The 21,659-nt window shown below is 42.1% G+C and overlaps 1 protein-coding gene across 5 annotated transcripts in view; it reads left to right on the top strand.

The window, feature by feature from the left end:
• KCNQ2 (potassium voltage-gated channel subfamily Q member 2) overlaps positions 1–21,659 on the top strand; it is a 160,173-nt gene that overhangs the window by 106,456 nt on the left and 32,058 nt on the right. For 3 of the 5 annotated variants that reach the window (XM_061630247.1, XM_061630250.1, XM_061630251.1), the window contains exons 9-11: positions 1,332–1,361; positions 7,193–7,261; positions 12,630–12,659. In XM_061630247.1, the coding sequence (XP_061486231.1) occupies positions 1,332–1,361; positions 7,193–7,261; positions 12,630–12,659 (129 nt within the window). Of the gene's footprint in view, positions 1–1,331; positions 1,362–7,192; positions 7,262–12,629; positions 12,660–18,921; positions 18,976–21,659 lie in introns of all 5 variants that reach the window. The other 2 variants (XM_061630248.1, XM_061630249.1) reach the window with 2 other exon arrangements.

Genomic DNA, 21,659 nt, shown 5'->3' on the forward strand with positions numbered 1-21,659 from the left:
TTGGCTTTCCAGTTCACTCAATGTGGAGTTTTAATTGAGGTCCCTTGATACTCCATTCTGGCTGAAGCTTTCATTCTTCACAATGACACAGCCTTCAGTCTGCCCTGTTCTGTCATCTTCCTTAGGGCATTTGATAATGTAATGTGTGAGCAACAGACAAGTAGGGACAAACTTGTATTTGCAGACATGCCCATCTTGGCTCCCTTTTCAGTGCATTTTCAATGGCAAGCCTTGTCCACTACATAATGTGTGAAAACATTCAGGTTGGCTAAAAGAGCAAACCTCTCTTTAAGTAGCACGAAAAAACGTGTTTTTCCTTGTAGGTTTGAGTCATCACTAATGCTTGCAGCAATTCAGACAGACAGACAGACAGCTTTGGGGAATGAGTCAAACCTGCAACCTTCTTCTAGGGTGGGCAGTGGGCTTTGATCAATGGTACCTTCTCCTTAACACATGCAGATGATTGGTATTAGAGGAATTGCCACCATTTAACAGAGAGGCTTTCGTGAATATTCTAGAGTAGTGTCAATGCACGCAGGGCTCTTTTTGCATTGTGCTACAACCAGGGCCCTGCTTGCCTTGATACTGCAAGCAGCATTACCACCACTGCCTTGCTTCTTTCCTAGGCCTAGTACCTTACCTTAGGATGTAGGAAGGAGGTAGGAGGCAGCAGCAGAGGGTACCAGGTTGGGGAAGGCTGCTTTGAATGTCCTCACACATCCAGGGTATATTGCCTTTCCCTGTTTTAATACATCCTCTGCTCTTCTGTGTTTAATGTAGAGTGTAACCTTGATGTTATTGGTGATGACCCAGAAGTAGAACTACTCATAGTCAGTAGCTGCATGAATGTTGGTGTGGAGCTGCTCTCCTGGCACTGCTGCTTACCTGGATGGGGATGGAGCAAAGTGAAGCATGGTGGTAGTAAGCCTCTCTGCCACAGTCACATCCAGGTATGCAGCAGCGATGCTGGTATCGGGAGTGTATCTGCGTCTCTGCCACCAAACACACCCCTATTGCCCATAATCCAGAAACCAGTTTTTTTTGGAGGCAAAAACTAGTACTACTCATAACAGATAGATTTCTTTATTTAAAATATTTATATCCTGCCTTTCTGCTAAATCTAGGCCTCTAAGGTGGACTGACTGCTGAGCCCTTTCAGAGTTTACGTGCTCGATGGAATACACTTAAATCATATACTAATTTTCTTTGTTCTGTTTCTTTTCTTCCCACCTTCCTTTTAAATACTTTTGTTCCCCCCCCTTTTATTTTCCTTCTCTTTTTTCTTACCTATGTTTTCCTTTTCTTTTTTGAAAAACACGTGAAACCAAAAGCTCGCAAACGCAAACCTATGGTGCTTCCAGGTATGAAGTGCATGTGGATTGAAGTTTCTGTGTCATGTCGCTCCTTGTTTTTTGTTTGGGAATGAAACCTACTATGCTTGATTTTAGACAAAAACGAGAGAGACCCTCTATACAATGTAAAGCCACATAGCTAGCTGCCTCAGCCAAACACTAATCAAGTACATATTAATTCCATGCACTTTCTCTGCAAACAGATCAGATATTGCTTTGCATACAAAAAAGGGCTTAAGAAATGGTTCTTTAAAATTAAGAACAAAACTAGTGCGTTTAGAGGGCTGAATGAGTTTATTTTCTCCAGCAAAACTTGTAAGTGCCCTGCATTTATACAGCTACCAATGATGACTGGCTTTCCCTGAAACCTAAGAGGGTACTGGATCTTCAACATCAGTCTGACCTGTGGCTTCATTCTTTTCTGCCCACCTGTGAATAAACTGGCACAGCTACAAGAGCAACCCAATTACTTTGAAGCTGGGCACACTGCTTGGTACCAGTCTATTTAAATGTTTTTTAATTTTCTTTTCTTTTTTTTGGTCAGTTGATGGTTTTTGTACAGCAGCCCTGCTGATCTCTTCTTCTTTCTCTGCATTTCCTTTTCTACTAACTTTTCTGCCCTCCACAACCATCTTCACATCTTCTCTTTCTCTCCTCTGTGTAGCCACTGAACATAAGAAATGACCTTTTAGCAAGTCAGGCTATCCCAGTGCTGACTGGCAGCAGCTGTCTGGCAGGTTGGGAGGGTGGTGGTGGTGAGATCATCCCCATCTCTGCTACCTGAGATTCTTTTTAATGAAAGTTTCCACAGACCGAGCCTGACCCTGTCTGCGTGTGGAGCATGTGCTCTGCCACAGAGCAGTGGCCCTTCTCACTGTGTCCTTTGGAGCCTAACTATACATTACTCTAAATATATCATGTGAAGCAATGTCAAGGTTTAAAGCAGGTGTGGGGGACCTTTGTACCTCCAGATGTTGCTGAACTACAATTCCCCTCGCCATTGGCTGTGCTTGCAGGGGCTGATGATGTGGGACTGAATTGTGGGAAGTGGGCCTTTGATGGTTACTTTGTCACCTTGGGTTTATACTGCTGCTTTTGAAAGAGTTGAAATGAAATGGACTGCCTTCAAGTTGATCCCGACATGGCTACCCTATGAATAGGGTGTAAGCGGTATTCAGAGAGGGTTTACCATTGCCTCCCTCGGAGGCTAGTCCTCCCCAGCTGTCTAGGGCCTGCTCAGCTTGCCACAGCTGCACAAGCTGGCCCCTTCCTTGTCCGCAGCTGCCAGCTGGGGGGCAACTGGGCTCCTTGGGACTATGCAGCTTGCCCACGGCTGGACAGGTGGCAGGGCACGTAACCCCTGAGCCACTCACTGTGGGGGTGATCTTTAGCTGGCCCTTGATGCCCAGGAGACACGAGCAGGAATTTGAACTCACAGACTCTGGACTCCCAGCCAGGCTCTCCTCCCCACTGTGCTATACCAGCTGTATTTGAAAGAGTTAGACCCAGTCTTTATTAGTAAGGATGAGTGCTACTGATAAACAGCAGCTTTAACTGCTACATGATTGTGGCAGTTTTAAGTGGATAAAATGGGATGGATAATTCAGCCCCTGAATGTGCCCTGCTTCTGTTCTTTGCAGTTGATGTAAGAATCACCTCATACAAAGCAGTGCTTTAGAAGTGGCTCTTTTGTGCCACAACAGAACGTAATACACCACAGAAGAAGGTAAAAGTTAGTAAAAGATATGAACAGCCTAGCAAAAATCTTTGCAAAGGCTGCCTGCTCACCCATTCTTCTCCTCCATTATGTGGCCAGAATATTTCTGCAAAATATGAGAAGTGGAATCGGAAAAGGTGTTAGCTGGGGCTGGAAGATTGTTGTTTGTAAGAATGAGGGTTTCATGCAAGAATGCTTCTGGGACAGTGCCTTCGAACTGAAAACAGTTTATGGCTCCTGTCTGTATTTTAAGTATGCTCAGTACTTTGATCAGTAGATGTTGGCTTCCCTTTTGTCCCCCCTTACTGCCCTGATTAGGAGATATAAAGTAGATGAAAAGGTATATTTTAACAGCCAGTCTTAGGTTTGTAGAGGGGGCGTAAGCAGACTTTAAGAGTTTCATAGAACTGTTCACCAGACTACCTAAAAATGGAAACTGCATATAATATGAAAATGTTCTTTCTGACGAAGGGTTCTGTGAAAAGTAAAATCATGTATACTTCATCATCATCTTAAGCAACTCATATGAAATTGGAGGCCTTCAGTCTTTCTTACCCTGGGGCCACCTGGCAACATGGGTCAATTAAAAACACACAACTACAGTACCTACCTACCTTTCTGCTTTCCTTTCCTTTGCCTTCCTCTCACTCACTCACTCACCCTCTCTGTCTTATCTGTCTTGCTCTCTTTCTCTTTGAATGAAGACAGATGTAAGATTTGTAATGTAAGACCTCAGTGGCCTGTTCACCACAGTGTAAACCTGGCTTTACAAAGAACATAGTAGATGTACATTCCATTAAGGTGAATACTGGATCAGTTGTCAGATGGGCTGTCATGGATCAGGTAGGTTATCTGTCTTTCCCTTTTAAGCAGCATATGTACGGTTCCTTGTTTACATGTGCACCTTGTTAAAAAAAATAGATCGCTAACTTTAAAAAAATTGCAAAGCTGCTTCAGGAAAGGGGACAGGTACAACTGTGTTGATGACATCCTAGGCACTAACCAGTAGGCACCCTTCCCAGTTGGCTTGTCCCCATTTCAGAATATTACATCTGTCTTCACTTTTCTCAAATTCTCTCCAGAAGATGCTAGTGGCTTCACTGGTGCAGCCCATCTTAGGTAAGGTCATGACCCAATTGTAGGTTGTGATGCAACAGTTGGTGAGCAATGCACTATTTTAGCTATCTGCATCTGCAAGGAGCTGTCCTGTTCCTCTCTCTTGATTGTTTTCTCTGTTGTAAAATGGGTGAGTAGCTGTGCTAGTTCCACAGAATATAATAACAGAGTATGAGTCAGCTTTCTTTTAACTTTGGACAAACGGTCATCAAAATACTTTCATCCAGCTCTAACATCCATCCCTTCACTTGACCTTTCTCCACCCTGATCTGCTTCCCCAAAACTGCTTCATGTAACAAATAAAATTAGCTGTTTGTGGTGTGTGCACGTGTGTATTGTTTTGTTCAGCCCATTCTTGTGTTTTTTGTATGGTATTGTAGCTGATTGCTTTGAGGCATGATCCAGCCTTACTGACATTGCCTTAATAATGTGTGTGCTTCTTGGTAATTGGCCACCTGTGTTCCCTTTGCTATGGGCAGTGAGCAATTGATAACATATTTTACACACTACGGCAGTTGAAGAACAGATTGCCCTTAATGAACACTTCAGTTCCCCATGAGTGATGTGCATAATAAAACCAGTGGACGAGACAGGAACTCTAATACTCGGTTATGTGGGGTTGCATGTGCTGTGTTTTATTCTGGCAATTTAAATCCTTGTGCCTAGCTCTTTAAAAGAAGCATGCTCTTTGCAAACAAGGTAACACCTCTCTGGAAAGAGAGAGAATATTAAAATATCACTGAGTCCAAGCATGCAACAACATAGCTATCCAGGCTAAATTAATCATAGAGAATTATTGGGCTTTGTCTAGTTCTCACTTCCTACATATGTTTCTGAGGGATGCATTAAAATTAATTCTTAAGTCTTGTTGATGAATTTTAAGGCAATAATGTTCAAGTTGGCAAAGCTGATGCTTTCACTTCACATTTTGGCCCATATAATAAATCAATAATGGGAATGTTAAATGTGCGTTTTTTGCAAGGAAACTGAAGCTAAAATATTTTGCTTGAGAATCCCCCCCCTTTCCAGTTCATTTCAGCTCTAAATAATGGATATTACTAAAATACATCTTGCGCATGTGGAGCTCTTTTGCTGGCAGTTGGCTGAGGTAGTAAAACAAATCCCAAATGGGTTGGCATATCACTCCTTGATGCAGCACATATCAGGTGTTATGACCCTCGGGAATTAACGTGAAAATCATTCTCTCCTTTTTCAGCCAGCCAGGCGGCATCAACTAGGTCAGACTTCCAGCCATTTAAAACAACTCCAAACTCCCCATTCTCTTAGGAATGGCATTTTTGCAGATGATCTTGGCACTGGACTCCTGTCTACTCTTGTTGCCTTGTATTTGGATTTCCATAACCCATTTTGCCCTGATTATGATACAAATATATTTTATTAGCAATGAGCAGGAGAGGGTGAGAGGACTTTCTATAGCCTAGCAACCACCAGTAGAGATTCTGTGTGGCCTACAGTGAGAGGGAAGGCCTCAGGCTTTGTGTTGCTTAGCAACCACCACTTGACAAGGCCTCTGCAGCCTACCTGTTCCAGTTTCAGGGCAGGGCTTCTGTTCTTCGCGTTAAGAGCCAAACTACATGTTCTTCTTAACACATATTGTGCACAATAATATAAGAACAACCCTGCTGGATCAGACCAAAGGCCTATCTAGACCAGCATTTTGCTTCCTTAATTATATGTTTGTATTCATGTGGGAAGGCCACAAGCATGACCTGAGCTCAGTAGTTCTCTCCTGCTGTTAGTTTGTAACCACTGCTATTCAGATGCACAATGCCTCTGATCCTGGAGGCAGCATATATGCATCATAACTGCTAGCCATTGATAGCCTTATCGTCCATGAATTTGACTCAACCCCTTTTAAAGCCATCCAAGTTGGTGGCCGTTACTATATCCGGTGTTACGAGAGAAGGAGAAAAATGCCTCTTTGTCCACTTTCTCCACACCAGGCATAATTTTGTACACCCCTACTCATGTCCCCCTCTACTCTCCTTTTTTTAAAACCCCAAAGTCCCAGCCTTTCTCTGCAGAGGAGTACAGCCACGTCATCTATTTTCTTCTGTTTAATTGGCACAGGGAACCCCAGTTATTATCCTGATCTCAGCATGTGAGATGAAGCTTATCCCTTCCCTCCCCAGATGTGAACAGGAGGCAAATGCTCCCTCTCCCCCCTCCCCGGTTCGACACTTAGTAAAAAAGTTAATTGGTGCATTAAGTGTAACATGTAGTTTGGCCCTCAGAGCTCTAAAGAAGACAACAGCCATCTTCCATCAAAGTATTGCAGTGACTGGGAAAACTACCACTGGTCCTGAGCTCCTAAGATGAATGGAAGCCCTGACTGACTCAAGAAGTCATATCTCATATAAATGTGATTTGAGGAGTTTTTGGGTTCCCACTGTATCAGACTGACGCCTCCATGATTATAAGCTTATTGTGATGCCTTGCCAAAGTCCCCTGCACTACTCTTGCATTTTGTGACATTATCATTACGCTAAACATTTTCATTAGATCACTGGGACTTCCTTCTATAAGGTTGCTGTCAGCCTTGATGTCCAAAGTGAGGCTTGTGTGGAAGGAAGCTCCAGAAATCAAATGGATCTTCAAGCCTACAGTTATGTAAATAGAACACTATAAAAATTAACGATAGGGTAGGAAAGTTTTGCTGTCAGCCTTGCCCTCCAAGAAACAGCAGCGTGACACATCACTGACTGCATTTTTTAAAAAAACTTGAAGTCCTCTACTTTCCAGGAGGCTAAAAACAAATAGGGGTACAATGTCCTCCCCCCACCTTTTGCTATTTTTTTATCTCATAATCCCTGCTTTTGGGGTGCTTTTAGAAGTTGCCTAAGCTATTTCTCTTTCTGTATTTACAAGCTGTGGCACAGACAGAATTGTAGGAGAGGGAAGTGGTTTCCATGTCAGGAAGGTGACATGTGTTGCCTCTGTCTCATTCTGACTTTTCCTCCTTTCATATCTCCTCCTTCCGTTTTAGACTCATTCCGCCTTTGAACCAGCTGGAGCTCCTTAGGAACCTGAAGAGCAAATCTGGATTAACTTTCAGGTCAGTAATATGGTCACTAGTCCAGCTGCTCATGAGAAAATGTCAGACCTCCCAGTATTTAGACAACATTAAGACTCCCCCACACACACTTCAGACACTCTTTGTATGTGTTAAGTAAACATGCAAGGTTTGTGTGCATGTGGAGAAAGCAACACGCTACCTGTGCCCCCTTGCCATTCTGATTGCCCTCCATGAGTTGGAGGATGATCTTCAGAAGCAGGAACCTCCTGTACTTGTGGAGGCTCCCCATTTCATAGGCTTCTTCCCATGTTCCACCAGAATAAAGGGAACCTTTTTGACCCCATGGACCAGATCCTTATCTGGATCTGTCCCCTTGGCCAAATTTAATAGGTGGGCGGGGCCTCTCAGCTGTCAATATGATTGACAGGTAGGCCAGGGGTGCCCACCTGTCAGAATCCCTTGTGCTTCTTTCAGTCTTCATGATTGGGGAGTTAAAGGGGAAGGGGGGAAGAGTTGCAGTCTCCCTACATTTCCCTTTTAATTCTCCACAATCAGAGACTTAAAGGGGGCAGGGGGGCGACTTGGAAAAGCCTCTTCTATGTCTCACCCCTTTAAGTCTTTGATCATCAAGAATTAAAAGGGAGATGCGGGGAGACTTGGAAAAGACTTGAAGACACCCTGTGCCCCTCTGCTGTTTGTGTAAACAAGACTGCAGGAACTACCCAAAAGCCTACCCAAAAGCCTCTTTGAAGTAGCTTGCATGCTCAGGGTAGCTGGTAAGCAGGGATTGATCATGGTGGAAACAGGATCCTGGAGCCAAGGCAGGATTAAACCCTGCCCTCCCTCTATTCCTGAGAGAGGTTGATTAACTAGCAAAATAAAGGTATGCACCAATTTGTTTTTTTAAGGAAACCTCCACAGGTGCTAAATTGATAATTTATTGAAACAATATTTTTTTCCCAATGTGTTTTCTTCAAGGAAAGTCTAGTTCTGTGATTCTTTCAGCATTCCTTGAGAAACATTCCTGTTGAAAACCAGAACTCTCACAGAGCTCTTGGTTGAAATAGGAGACTATATAGAACTATTGTCTTTGAAGAAAAATACACTGGGAACATGCATTGGGAATTTTTATTCGGCATAATATAGTCTCCATGTAATTGGTTTGAGGCTGTTCTCTCTTTTTGCCTTCCCTGCTTAGCAAAATGCTTTCCATTCTTGTTCAGGCTGCTTTTCGCGTGTTTGTGGCTCATATATTGCCTGTCCTAGAATCATAGAATCGTAGAGTTGGAAGGGGCTTGTAAGGCCATCGAATCCAACCCCCTGCTCAATGCAGGAATCCAAATTAAAGCATACCCTCTTTGGGTACAGATACTCTCACAGTTGTGCTTGCTTCAGTGCATCTTCCAGCTCTGTTTTCTGAAGCCGGAGATACGTGACGCTAGTCAAGCTCCACCCCTTTTTACTTCAAAATCTGGGGAAATGCTGCTCCAGTGCATTTCTCTCAGTGAAATCAGTTTCACACAGAAACCAAAACTGGTTGATAGATCAACTTGTTGCTACTCTGTGGTGTGTCCAGTAAAAACACTTTGCTGTAAGTTGGGCAGAGTCAGTGATTGGCCCAGTGCTTTGCTGTGGGCAGTCCTAAAAGGTCTGAGGTCCCCAGCAGGGGTAGAAAAATCTGTCAGTTTCCATTCTCTTGGTTTTTCATGTTTCCAGTCTTAAATTCAATTCTCCACATTCTGCAGCAAGTAGCAATTTTTAAAAAAATAAATAAATCCTTATGAAAATTCTTCAGCATTTTTGTGTGAATTTCTCCTGATCAGCGCATTTCTGCAGTTTCTCCTACTGTAATGCATTTTAGTATGTTATTTTCATGAATACATTCATTTTTATGCACACTTCCCCCTAATATATGCATTTTTAAAAACATTGCTTGGTTGGAGAATTGCATCACAACATTTGGATTAGTGTGAATTTCAAAGCACGACTGTGTTTTGGTTCTCATATTGGTTCGGAAAGTGCGGATTTGATAGATTTCAAATCAGATGTGAACTGAATTGAATTCCCCCCCCCATCCTTAGTCCCCACTGGGGAAGGGAGATGTGTCCAACCATAGGCAAATGTGTTTTAAATGCATTTTAACCCACCTAGTGTGTCTGCAGCCTTTCACTAAAGATTTCTTGAAAATCCCCATCCAAGGCATTTCAGGTTCAATCCTCCCTTTTCATAAGTGTGTGTGGGAGAAGCCAAGCCTACATTGGAAGTGACTATAACCTTGACGGTGTCTTCTTTATTCAGTTCCCAAAACCATGCTTATGCCACAGTGTCGTTCAGCCAGTCCAGTCAGTAAATTTATAGATTTTCCTCCTCTTCCACGTGGCTCAGTTGAGAGGGAGAAGTTTCTAAGTTACAAGTACATTGCACAAAAATGCAGACAAATGGAACTATTTTCAACCTGTAACTTAAATTCCATTTGTTGTTGTTGTTATGTGCCTCCAAGTCGACTACGACTTATGGCGACCCTATAAATCAATGACCTCCAAGAGCATCTGTCATGAACCACCCTGTTCAGATCTTGTAAGTTCAGGTCTGTGGCTTCCTTTATGGAATCAATCCATCTCTTATTTATTTATTTATTTATTTATTATTTCAATTTATATACCGCCCTTAGCAGAATAGCTCTCAGGGCGGTGAACAAACAAGGTAAAATACAATATATCATGGTAAAAAATCACAAAAACATGTACAAACAAACAACAGAAAGCACAACAAAAACAAATACAACACAAATTAAGAAGGATACATATTAAAAATAGAAAGATTAAGAAAATTAAAAGATTAAAATGCCTGGGAGCATAAAAAGGTCTTTACCTGGCGCTGGAAAGATAGAAGTGTAGGCGCCAGGCGTACCTCTTCGGGGAGGCTGTTCCACAACTCAGGGGCCACCACAGAAAAGGCCCTAGATCTAGTAACCACCCTCCGGGCTTCCCGATGAGTTGGTACCCGGAGGAGGGCCTTAGATTCTGAACGAAGTGAACGGGTAGGTTCATAGCGACAGAGGCGTTCCACAAGGTATTGAGGTCCCACGCCGTGTAAGGCTTTATAGGTCAAAACCAGCACCTTGTTTGGCCTTCCTCTTTTTCTACTCTCTTCTGTTTTCCCAGCATTATTATCTTTTCTAATGAATCATGTCTTCTCATGATGTGTCCAAAGTATGATAACCTCAGTTTCATCATTTTAGCTTCTAGTGATAGTTCTGGTTTGATTTGTTCTAACACCCAATTATTTGTCTTTTTTGCAGTCCATGGTATCCGCAAAGCTCTTCTCCAGCACCACATTTCAAATGTGTTGATTTTTCTCTTATCAGCTTTTTTCACTGTCCAACTTTCACATCCATACATAGATATCGGAAATACCATGGTCTGAACGATTCTGACTTTAGTGTTCAGTGATACATCTTTACATTTGAGGACCTTTTCTAGTTCTCTCACAGCTGCCCTCCCCAGTCCTAGCCTTCTTCTGATTTCTTGACTATTGTCTCCATTTTGGTTAATGATTGTGCCAAGATATTGATAATCCTTGACAAGTTCAATGTGCTCATTGTCAACTGTAAAGTTACATAAATCTTCTGTTGTCATTACTTTAGTCTTTTTGACATTCAGCTGTAGTCCTGCTTTTGTACTTTGCTCTTTAACTTTCATCAGCATTCGTTTCAAATCATTACTGGTTTCTGCTAGTAGTATGGTATCGTCTGCATATCTTAAATTATTGATATTTCTCCCTCCAGTTTTCACACCTCCTTCTTCTTGGTCCAATCCTGCTTTCCGTATGATATGTTCTGCGTACAGATTAAATAAATAGGGTGATAAAGTACACCCCTGTCTCACACCCTTTCCGATGGGGAACTAATCAGTTTCTCCATATTCTGTCCTTACAGTAGCCTCTTGTGCAGAGTATAGGTTGCGCATCAGGACAATCAGATGCTGTGGCACCCCCATTTCTTTTAAAGCATTCCATAGTTTTTCATGATCTACACAGTCAAAGGCTTTGCTGTAATCTATAAAGCACAGGGTGATTTTCTTCTGAAATTCCTTGGTCCGTTCCATTATCCAACGTATGTTTGCGATATGATCTCTGGTACCTCTTCCCTTTCTAAATCCAGCTTGGACATCTGGCATTTCTCGCTCTATATATGGCAAGAGCCTTTGTTGTAGAATCTTGAGCATTACTTTACTTGCATGGGATATTAAGGCAATAGTTCGATAATTACTGCATTCTCTGGGATCCCCTTTCTTTGGAATTGGGATGTATATGGAACGCTTCCAGTCTGTGGGCCATTGTTTAGTTTTCCATATTTCTTGACAGATTTTAGTCAAACTTTTCACTGATTCAGTCTCAGTAGCTTGTAGCAACTCTATTGGTATGCCATCTATTCCTGGTGATTTGTTTCTTCCAAGAATTTTAAGAGCAGCTTTCACCTCACATTCTAAAATTTCTGGTTCTTCATCATATGGTTCTTCCGTGAATGAATCTGTCATCCTGGCATCTCTTTTATAGAGTTCTTCAGTGTATTGCTTCCATCTTCCTTTTATTTCATCTTGGTCAGTCAGTGTGTTCCCCTGTTGATTATTCAACATCCCTACTCTTGGTTTAAATTTCCCTTTCATTTCTCTAATCTTTTGGAATAGGGCTCTTGTTCTACCCTTTTTGTTGTCCTCTTCTATTTCTATACAGTAACTCTTGTAATAGTTCTCTTTGTCCCTACGTACTAGTCGCTGTATTGTTGCATTTCAGGTTCTGACTGTGTTTCTATCTCCTTTTACTTTTGCTTTCCTTCTCTCTTTAACCATTTGAAGAGTTTCTTCAGTCATGCATTGGGGCCTTTCTCTCTTTTTAACTAGAGGTATTGTCTTTTTGCATTCTTCTCTGATAACGTCTCTGACTTCATTCCATAGTTCTTCTGGTTCTCTGTCAACTAAGTTTAAAGCCTCAAACCTGTTCCTTATTTGATCTTTATATGCTTCTGGGATGTTATTTAAATTGTATTTTGGCATTATGATTGCTTTGGTGATTGCATAGATTGCATAGAAGTATGAAATTTAGAGGGAACAACTTCCTGTGTGATGTTTCAAGGCTGGTACACCAGGAAGGAGAATGACTAGCATATTAAAAAATGCAGTTATTTTAACCAAAGTGGTTAAAAAGTGGTTGATTCTGAAAAGTGATTCAAGCCTTTATGTGAGCCTTGTCATGTGTGGATATCTAGTTTTGCTCCATATAGTCTTCTTCAGGCCCCTGTCTCGTCACTGTCTTCTGTCTGACCCTGTCCTTTTTGTCTTTAACTGTGCATGTAGTTCTCCCTTTTTTGCCTGACTCCATTGCTAATGTACTTCTGCTTCTGTTTAAGGAAAGAACAGCAGCCTGAGCCATCTCCAAGGTCTGTATGTTTTCCAAGACCCCATTCCCATGTATTCTCACCTCTCTCTTTTTGTTCCTTTGTGTCATGCGTGTGATGCCCGTGGTGACAAGGAGCTGAGAGCCATTCAAATAAACATTGTAAACCTTCAACTTGCTCACCCCACGCTGTGAGACTGATGTCCGCATGCCTTGTACATTCCCGTAATGGTGGTCCTTCAATCATGTTTCCTTCTTTCCAGTGGCAATGCGCCATTTAACAAAGTGGAGTCTCTGGAGTGGGGTGCTGCGGCAGCATCAAAACCAAGGTTGAGATGTGGCACATATACACTCAGAAATGGATTGAAAAACCTGGGTTGTAAATACCCTGGGGAACAGCTGACATCTCCACATGGAAAATGGAAGGGGCTGCTGTGGTCCTAAAATTGACTTTTTCAACCTGCGTTTCTCAAATTGAGGGTCGAGTGATAAAGAGGTGGTGGTCATTCCTCACATTCCCTTTTTTCCTCACCTGTATTTCTGCCTTTCTTTTGGTCCCAACAGCAACGAAAGAAAGGGTATTCATGTACCCACCAACATTTGTCACACATTGTTTTACAGTAAGTAGATCCTCACTGAGGCGTAAAGCAAAAAAAATATATCAGTCTCTCTTTGAAGGGACAACTGCCTAGTACACTTTGATAAAGAAATATGTGCATTTCCCTAACACTTTAAAAACTCACATTTCCACACTCACATTCTGATCTGGTGCTAATCACCTTGCTGGAAATCAGTCATGAAGCTGCTGTTCTGATGGCTTCATCCTCATCTAGCACCTAAGCACTTGCTGGTGTAACTTTGCTGGAAAGGATAACTGATGCTGGCTATAATGTGCTTTTGCTACTACTGTAGCACTGGTGGAGTTTGGAGGAAGCATGACTATAGCTTGCCTCCCTGCCAGCAACGTTTTGGACTATGAACTAAGCATTCATTGCAATCATGTCCATAGTTGGGAGTCAGGAAAGGGTTTCCTGCTTAGAATGGCACTTCAGTTGCTGTTACGCTATTTATGCAGCTAGTGGTGACTTATAGGTTCCGTGGGTGTTAGACACTTCAAAACTGTATGTGTATATCTATATCTATATCTGTATTATATAGATATAGATATTTCACTGTGTCACATAAATCTGGCTCCCAAATATTATACTTTGCAGAATCCCTGAAGTCCATAGATTGGGGAAGCCAATGCGGTGCCCTCCAAATGGTGCAAGGACACAACTCACAGCATCCCTGACCATTGACCGTGCTGCCGGAGGCTTATGGGAGTTATAGCCAAACAACATCTAGAGGGCACCACATTGGTTATCCCTGCCATAGCTTATTTATCAAGTTTTCAGATCTAATTCTAAAGCAAGAAAGCTAGTATTCTGCTAGCCAAATAGGTACGGGTTGAAGGTATGCTTCAGTACTAAGCCAACCTGCTATGCAACAGAAACTGGTTTCTTGAAGAGCAAAGTCTATTATGTAGGTTCAGCTAATGAGTATATGTTGAGTTAGAAGCTTTGAAATCTTCCATCATCTTTGATATTTTATTTATTTATTCATTTATTACATTTATATTCTACCTTTCCTCCAAGGAGCTCAAGGAGGTGTACATGGTTCTCCCTTCCTTGTTTGATCCTCATAACAACCCTGAGGCTGGTTAGGCTGGGAGGCAGTGACTGGCCTAATGTTACCCAGTGAGCTTCATGTCTGAGTGAAGATTTGAACCCTGGTATCCCAGGTCCTAGTCCAGCTCCCTAGCCATTACACCACACTGGCTCACTGGGCCCCATTTCTTTCTTTTCCTTTTTGAGAGCTTGCAATAGCTCTCAAAAGGTTAGACTTGCAGGAACTGTATATTTCTGGATTGTATGGTGCTGTTGCAGACTATAATCCTAATGATTGAGTTGCTGACTCTGACTTAGGAAAAGAGCTATGATTTTTGACCAGAAATAATAAAACAGCAGCAAACCCAGCTAATCAGTTGGTTATTAATTTGTGTTTGGAATCTCTGGGAATAATTATGTTTGTAGAGCTGTTAGGAGAGAACAGCTTCTGAGATGGCTATGGCCCTAACTAGATACTGTGTGTGTGTTAGCTGACCTATGTTTTCCCAGTAATGTTTTGTTAAACGAAAGTTGTGGTACCATTGTATTGGGTTCAGAGTTTTCTTGCCCCGCTCTGATTCATTGGCTGCTATTTGCAAGGGGTGAGGAAGCTCTGACTCAACAATGTGGCATCATGCATTTTTTCTGCAAGACATGAGGGAAATGTGGGGAAACTGTTGTCCGCATAATATCTAGGTTGGCTTTCTGACGCAGAATGTTCAACATTTGCAGGTGTCTTAACAATTTTCAAGCACTGGTTTGCAACAGGTGTCTGTTTATCCCAGTGACAGGACTAGAGTAGTGTCAGGTTTATTTATGTATTTATTAAATTTATAGCTGGCCTTTCCTCCAAGGAACTCATGCTTCTTCCGTCCCACCCCTTTATTCTAACATGGTTCAGTCCTATGTCCTAATGTAAAAACTGGCAGAGCAATGTAAACCCTGGATCTGCTGCGTTGCAGGGAGTGGGGTGGGGAGGTGTCCTTCTGCCCACCACTCCCCACCTCTCCCAGCCTCAGATGCCGCTGGTGGCATCCTTGCCGGCAGTAGCCAGTAGAAACCCCTGAAACGGGGTGTTTCAGAGATGAGGGGTGAGGCTGGGCCAGCACAGGATCCAGCTGACATGTGACAGCAACAGACCTAATTCTTATTTACTTATTTATTAAATTTATATACCACCCTTCATCAAGAGACCCCAGTGCATTAACATAATAACTGTACCACACTAAAATTAAATAAATAATTATATAATAAATATATAATAAAATACAAAATTCTAGATACAACTGTGAAACACAGTACATATATAACAGCAATAACCTAAGGAGAAAGGGTGGGGTAAATCAGGAGCAGGGTACATAAAATACGAAAACAATGTAAAGTACATAATCTATTCTGTATACAAAGGTAGTGCTTAATTCCTTCCTCCTACCCTCACAGAAAATGACAGACCCTCCCAGCTCTCATCTGGGAGCTTTCCTTTCATCTCCAGGTCTCTCACCGTGGGACAGCTCCACTTCTCTGCCTCTCACACAAGGTCCTTCCTCCCTCTATCTGCCGCTTTCATGTGGGTGAAGTCCTTGCTCCCCAGTGGCTTCCCAGAAGGAAAGACATCAAAGGGGTAATCCCTCTGGTGTCTCCCCTTGTGTCTTCCTGTGCGATGACCAATCACTTCTGTTGGTGCATCACTGGGCAGCCTGTTGCCTGAAGCATGGCCATCTTGTCAGGCTTCTTTGCTGCCCCCCGCTTCCACCCTGGCAAGTTTGAGCAGCAGGGTTGTGGAAGTGGTGCTGGCTTTGTGGTTCCATCAAGCCCCACTGCTGCCAGCCAGGGAGTTGGATTGACTCCTTAACTCTAACATCACACTGGCTCTTTTTGTCCCAACTGGGGTCCTCTAGTGAGTTGGGGACCCAGGTCTAGTTAAATACAGGAAACCACTGTTGTCAGTGTTCCAAGCTGATCTCCTGTGGGTGGATGTGTTTGTGGGCTTCAGGAAATTGCTAAGGATGGTAGAGCTATTTCCTGACCTACCTTTTCCCAGCCTGGTTATTTTTGTGATTTATTTATTGTATTCATTTATTGCAAATTTATTCTTTTCTCTGAGAAGCCTAGCTTCCCCTCTCTTCTCCTCTCTCCTCTGTTTTCCTCACAACAGCCCTGTGAAGTAGGCTAGGCTGAAAGAAATAGACTGACTCAAGACACCCAGTGACTCTATGGCTGAGTAGGCATTTGAACCCAGGTTTTCCCAGTCCAAGTGTGGCGTCCTGTCCATTACAGCACCTTGGCTCTCATTACTCCATCCTCACTCTCACCAAATACTTTTAACAATCAAAAAGCAAACGACAGTCACATCCTTGCCTTTCCTTCATATTCCAGTGGCTATAGTGCAGGCGACAAAGTGCCTCATTTCTTTCTTAATCCTGTCAATCAGTTAGTTTATGTGCAGGGAGGTCCTCCCTCTGGGAGTGTTTAAAAACATCTGCCCAGGTGTTTTTGCTTTCTAGTACATTTCTGTAGCATGCTGACCCTTGGGCGTTACATCCTGGGACCCTTGGGATAGCCCTCCAGATGTTGCTGGGACTACAGCTCTCAGTCCTGCCATCCCCAGCAACTAGGGTCAGTGGTCAGAGATGATGAGAGTTGTACTCCAACAGCATCTGGAGGACACCTCATTGGCTACCCCCAGCTTAGTAAGTTAAATGCATTTTAAAAAATAATTGGGAAGTGGGAGGAATGAAACACAGCAGAACAAATGACCCCCCACAATTGGTGAGAAGTTCATGGAATTTGAAGTAGTTTGGGTTCGTTAAAAGAAAATTCTAGAATTATTTCAAACAGCAGCCTCATTAGGGTAGGAGAATTAACAGGGATACATGGAGGGCATGTCAGAGTCTTCTGGTTCCTGGCAGGAGATGCCATAGGCCAGGTTTGGGGATCTTCCCTCCAGAGAGTGGGGGCAGAAAAAGCTGCAGATGGATGTGGGGGGCCTGGCTGATGATGCCAATCTATAAAAGCAGCCCCTCCATTTGGTCTTTTGGTCATTTAAAAAAAACATATTATTGGGGTACGAGCAGGAGATTCATAGTCTCTATGCATGTTAGTCTGACCCTGTGCCAGGAGATACACTATTTTATTTGGCATTGCTCTGTTCTTGCAAAAGGGAACCTCTGGTGCTTGCTAGGAAAGCAGAGCTGGGTGTTCTTGAGAAAGAGAGGGTAGATTCCATTTGAACTTGCAGCGGAGGTTGCAAAGCAGGAGCCGTGCACATCCGTTCTGCTGCTGAAATGGAGCTGTCAGGCTGCCAAGTTCAAATTACCCTTCCTTGCCTCACAAGCCAAACAGGCTCTCTTTCTCCTTCTGCATTTTAAATGTGGTTGAGAAGTTGCTAATGACATTGAGTGGCTCTAAGGCCCTGTTGACCTAATAGAACAGCAGATCTGAAAAAAAGAAAAGAAAAAATGGTTGGTTTTGAGGCCAAACCAGATGTTAATAACAGCTTCAGAACATGTCTTGTTACCTTCTAATTGGGCGGCAGTGTGCTTTGCATCCCCGTGACCCCCACAAGCCAAGAAGGTGAAGAAGGGGAGGCGGAGAGATGCAAAGCACAATATCACATCACACATTGTTTATATTGGGCGTTTCCGGAAAGAGGAAGAAGAGGTAGAGTGGTGTCAACTCTGGCTCTCCTGTAATGTCCCATGTATTCTGCAGTGACCATGGTCATCTGAATGGCAACACGTTGTATAGGATAAGGAAGCACCCCCACCTTATATTTTGGAATTCAAATTTTTGGTTCAGTGCTTTTCTCATGTTTTCAAACATCTGATGCTAGAAAATAGATGTCAGTATTTCCAAACATGACAAAAAGGCCAATAAATTAATACTTAGAAGGGAAAAATAAAAATGTCAAAATAAGAGTAAAGGTGGAATATATGGGTGGTATTCAGTGCTAATCCTATTCAGAGTAGACCCATTGGATTGAATAGACATGACTAACTTCAGTTCATTAATTTCTTTGGGTCTACTCTAAGTAGTACTTAGTTAGTTACAACTTTGTGATTGGATTGAACTCAGTGGGGAAAGATCTTCCTTAAAGTTTGTGTGCAAATGAGTAGATTTTTATAAGCATAAAGGAATGACAATAATTAATATCTGACAGTGGGGTACCCTGCAAAATTCAAAGTAACTTGAGAATAAGTACTGGCTATGTAGATTGAATGAAATGGGAAACCGTTTCCCCTTCTTCCTCCAAAGTTGGGTTAGAAGGTAGAATATATCCATTTTTGGAAAATGACAATAAGGGTTAATATTTGGAATGGGAAAAATTATAAAGAAAGCTGTCTAATTAATTTGAGAGTATAAACATGAAACATTTTCATGGCCTCCATGTACTATTAGAGATGTTGGCTGAGGAAGTAATGTTCCCATTTCTAATGCAGAAGGGCTTATTTGTAGTGTTATTGGTTACTGCAAAGCTGTCCATGAGCCATGTTGTGATTGTGCTTTATATAAGATAGAAAACAAAAACAAAAACGCCCTGGATCTATAATATCCATAATTAATGTGGCCTTCCCAATTACGTTCTACAGTTGATCAAAGTTTCCTGTTTAGCATGAGCCATTTGGTCTAATTTTTCTCCTCTCCCCTCATTTCCAGTAAAAGCAATCCGTGCAGAAACTCACTCTGTGGATGCTGCTCAGGAAACTCTAGGTACCATGGGAATTGCTTTGCACTGAACTAATCCAAAGCTGCACGGCTTGTCCTCTCTCTTTCTGTCTCTTACTTTCCCCTGCTATCTTCTGTTCGGATCACTCATCTGCTTAATAGAGGTGCTCAGTGAACTGAGGCAAAGGAAGGCCCTCAATCATGACTTTTGATGCAAAACTGACATCTCCTGCTGCTTCCTTGTCTTCCCAGTTAGACAAAATGCCGAAATCACAGAAGGAGGGTATTTGCAAGATGTAATCTTTCCTAGTCAGAGCCTTTCTTAGCAAGCTAAAGAGCAATAACAATGAAAGAGACCAAGTGTTCAGGGGAAGCTCAACACTGGAAAATATGAATACTCTAATCACTCTTAACTTGTGGTCCCCCAGTTTAATATTAAATAATGTAGAAGTACATGTGTTGGCTGTATTGTAAGTCCACTGGGCAAGGTTCCTTTAAATGTCACTGAATAATTGTGATGGGCTTCTCCTTCACGGATTTGGTCCAGTGGCATCTGAAAACTTACATGGCTCTTCCAGCACTTCTACCATGCAGCAAAAGGCAACTAATCTACAACCTATCTTAGCTACAAGTCCTTTTTAGTGGATGTATTCCTAACTCCAGTTATTACTAAGCAAGGTTTGAGCATTGATGCTGAGTGAAAAGTAAGATGACTGACTCACAGATTCCAGTTCATGCAGGATCTCTATCTGGCTGACTCTGTGACAGCCAAATCAGCTTGAAATACTTTGCAATGATGTGTCTTTTCTTAGGGTTATTAACTACTTATTCTTTCTTCTGCATGCTTTGAACAGTCAACACTTTTAATTTTTTTTGCAGCTAAGTGTGGACTTGCCAGTGCAAGTCTAGGTTAGAATGCCTCAGGATGCTCGCAAAATGTGATTAATGTTTGTCAACTTTTGGGATCCAATTCTTCTCCTAAACTCATCAGTCTTTTGTTTCAAAGATGACAGAGCTCTCAATTAAGTATCCCAACATGTATATCTCTTTCCTTTTCCTTTTAATGTTTTTTAATGGGCTTGCTCCCAAGTAAATAGGTATAGAATTTCAGTCTGCATTAGGAAGGCAAGCTTATGTTCACATTGGATTTAAATCCCATCTGTAAGCGGGTGTAGCGAAAAAGATGCATCATCTAAGGCAGGGGTGGCTACACTTTATTTGGTCTGAGGGCCACATTCAGCCTTGACTAACACCCTCCCCCTTGGTTGCATGCCAGCAGTGAGTGTGGCCAAAAGCTGGTGTACCCAACCCCCCCCCTCTCACTCTCTCACTCTCTCTCTCTCTCTAATATATGAGTGAGGACAGTTCTTTAGATATCCAGGTCCAGAGGCGTTTGTTTTTGCTTTGACATTGGTTTTGAATTTCAAGTATATGCACAGCCTTTTTTTCTTCTTTCCTTGAGACTTCAGTCCTAAGCTGCTGTCTGTCTGCTCATCCAAAAACAGTGGTCCTCAAACTTGTGGGCAGAGGAGATTTGTTTGCTTTCCCCCATTGCTTTGCTTCCATCCATGCGAAATACTCTCAATTCATGAGCTCAATGGCCAAAGCTTTAGCAGGGACTTATCTACTTTTATTCTTTGGGTGGTGCTTAGTGTAATTTTAAATACTATGTGATTATTAGCATCATTTTCCACGTTTCAGGACTATTCACGATAAAATTGTGGTTTTTAAAAGAGTTGTAATAAGCTATGGTAATATACTGGTACACTGAAATCCTTACATAAATTAGTCCTACTCTTAACAGAAACTGATAAGAGGAAAAAAAAATCAGGGAATGTTTAGTGTAGTGATAGTAAAGAAAGAACCAGAATGTTCCATGAGGTATTTCATAGAGAGATGCAGTCCTAAGAGAGCCACTTGGCAAGAAAGTGAAATCCAAAGCAGCCAATATTTTATATTATGTTAAGAGCTGAAGATGCTAGAGTATCTAGAACAAGCAAAATTTGTTTGCTTCATATTTCCAGTATCTAGTGTGCATAATTTTGTAAGTTAGCAGGCACAAATATTGAGCATATAAAGGAAACTTTCTCAAAAGCCAGAGGCAACCTCTAAAAATATATACTGGTAGTGTCTTTTTTACTGATGTCATCTTTAATTAACTGGGCCAGAAAATTAATTATGGGAAAGTAAGAGGCAAAGATGAATTGGGGAAAAACATAGGGATCTCTACATTGTATTAATGGGGCAGGTGATGTTGGTGGAGCTAATTGCCACCACAGTGCACATCTAGTTGTTGGTGTCCCATATGGAGAAGAGGTAAATCAGTGGCTGCTGCACTGGGGATACTGGTAAAAAGAGGGGCTATACAGGCTAAAAATCATTCTGTTAATAAAATATTTATTACAGTCAACAACCATTACACAAATTGAATATAACTCTGTAGGGCTGGTGCCAGAATTGGAGGATGCAAAGATGCAATAAATTCCATCCAAGCAATTTTTGCAGTTAGTGAACATGCAAGAACAGTCATAGCACATATACATGCACTAAAGTTGCCACTTGGGGGTGGTGGGTGCCTTTGTAGTGCAGTGTGCATGTATGTGTAGTATGAATGAATGCATAGTGAGCTGTCATGTGGACACAAGCCCCTGAACAAGAGTGGTGTAGCACAAGATACCAACTTATAGGGAGAAGATGGAACATCCTCTTTAGAAAGCAAAGGCTTTCTG

This window comes from Rhineura floridana, chromosome 6 (assembly GCF_030035675.1).
Source record: "Rhineura floridana isolate rRhiFlo1 chromosome 6, rRhiFlo1.hap2, whole genome shotgun sequence".
Taxonomy (NCBI): Eukaryota; Metazoa; Chordata; class Lepidosauria; order Squamata; family Rhineuridae; genus Rhineura; species Rhineura floridana.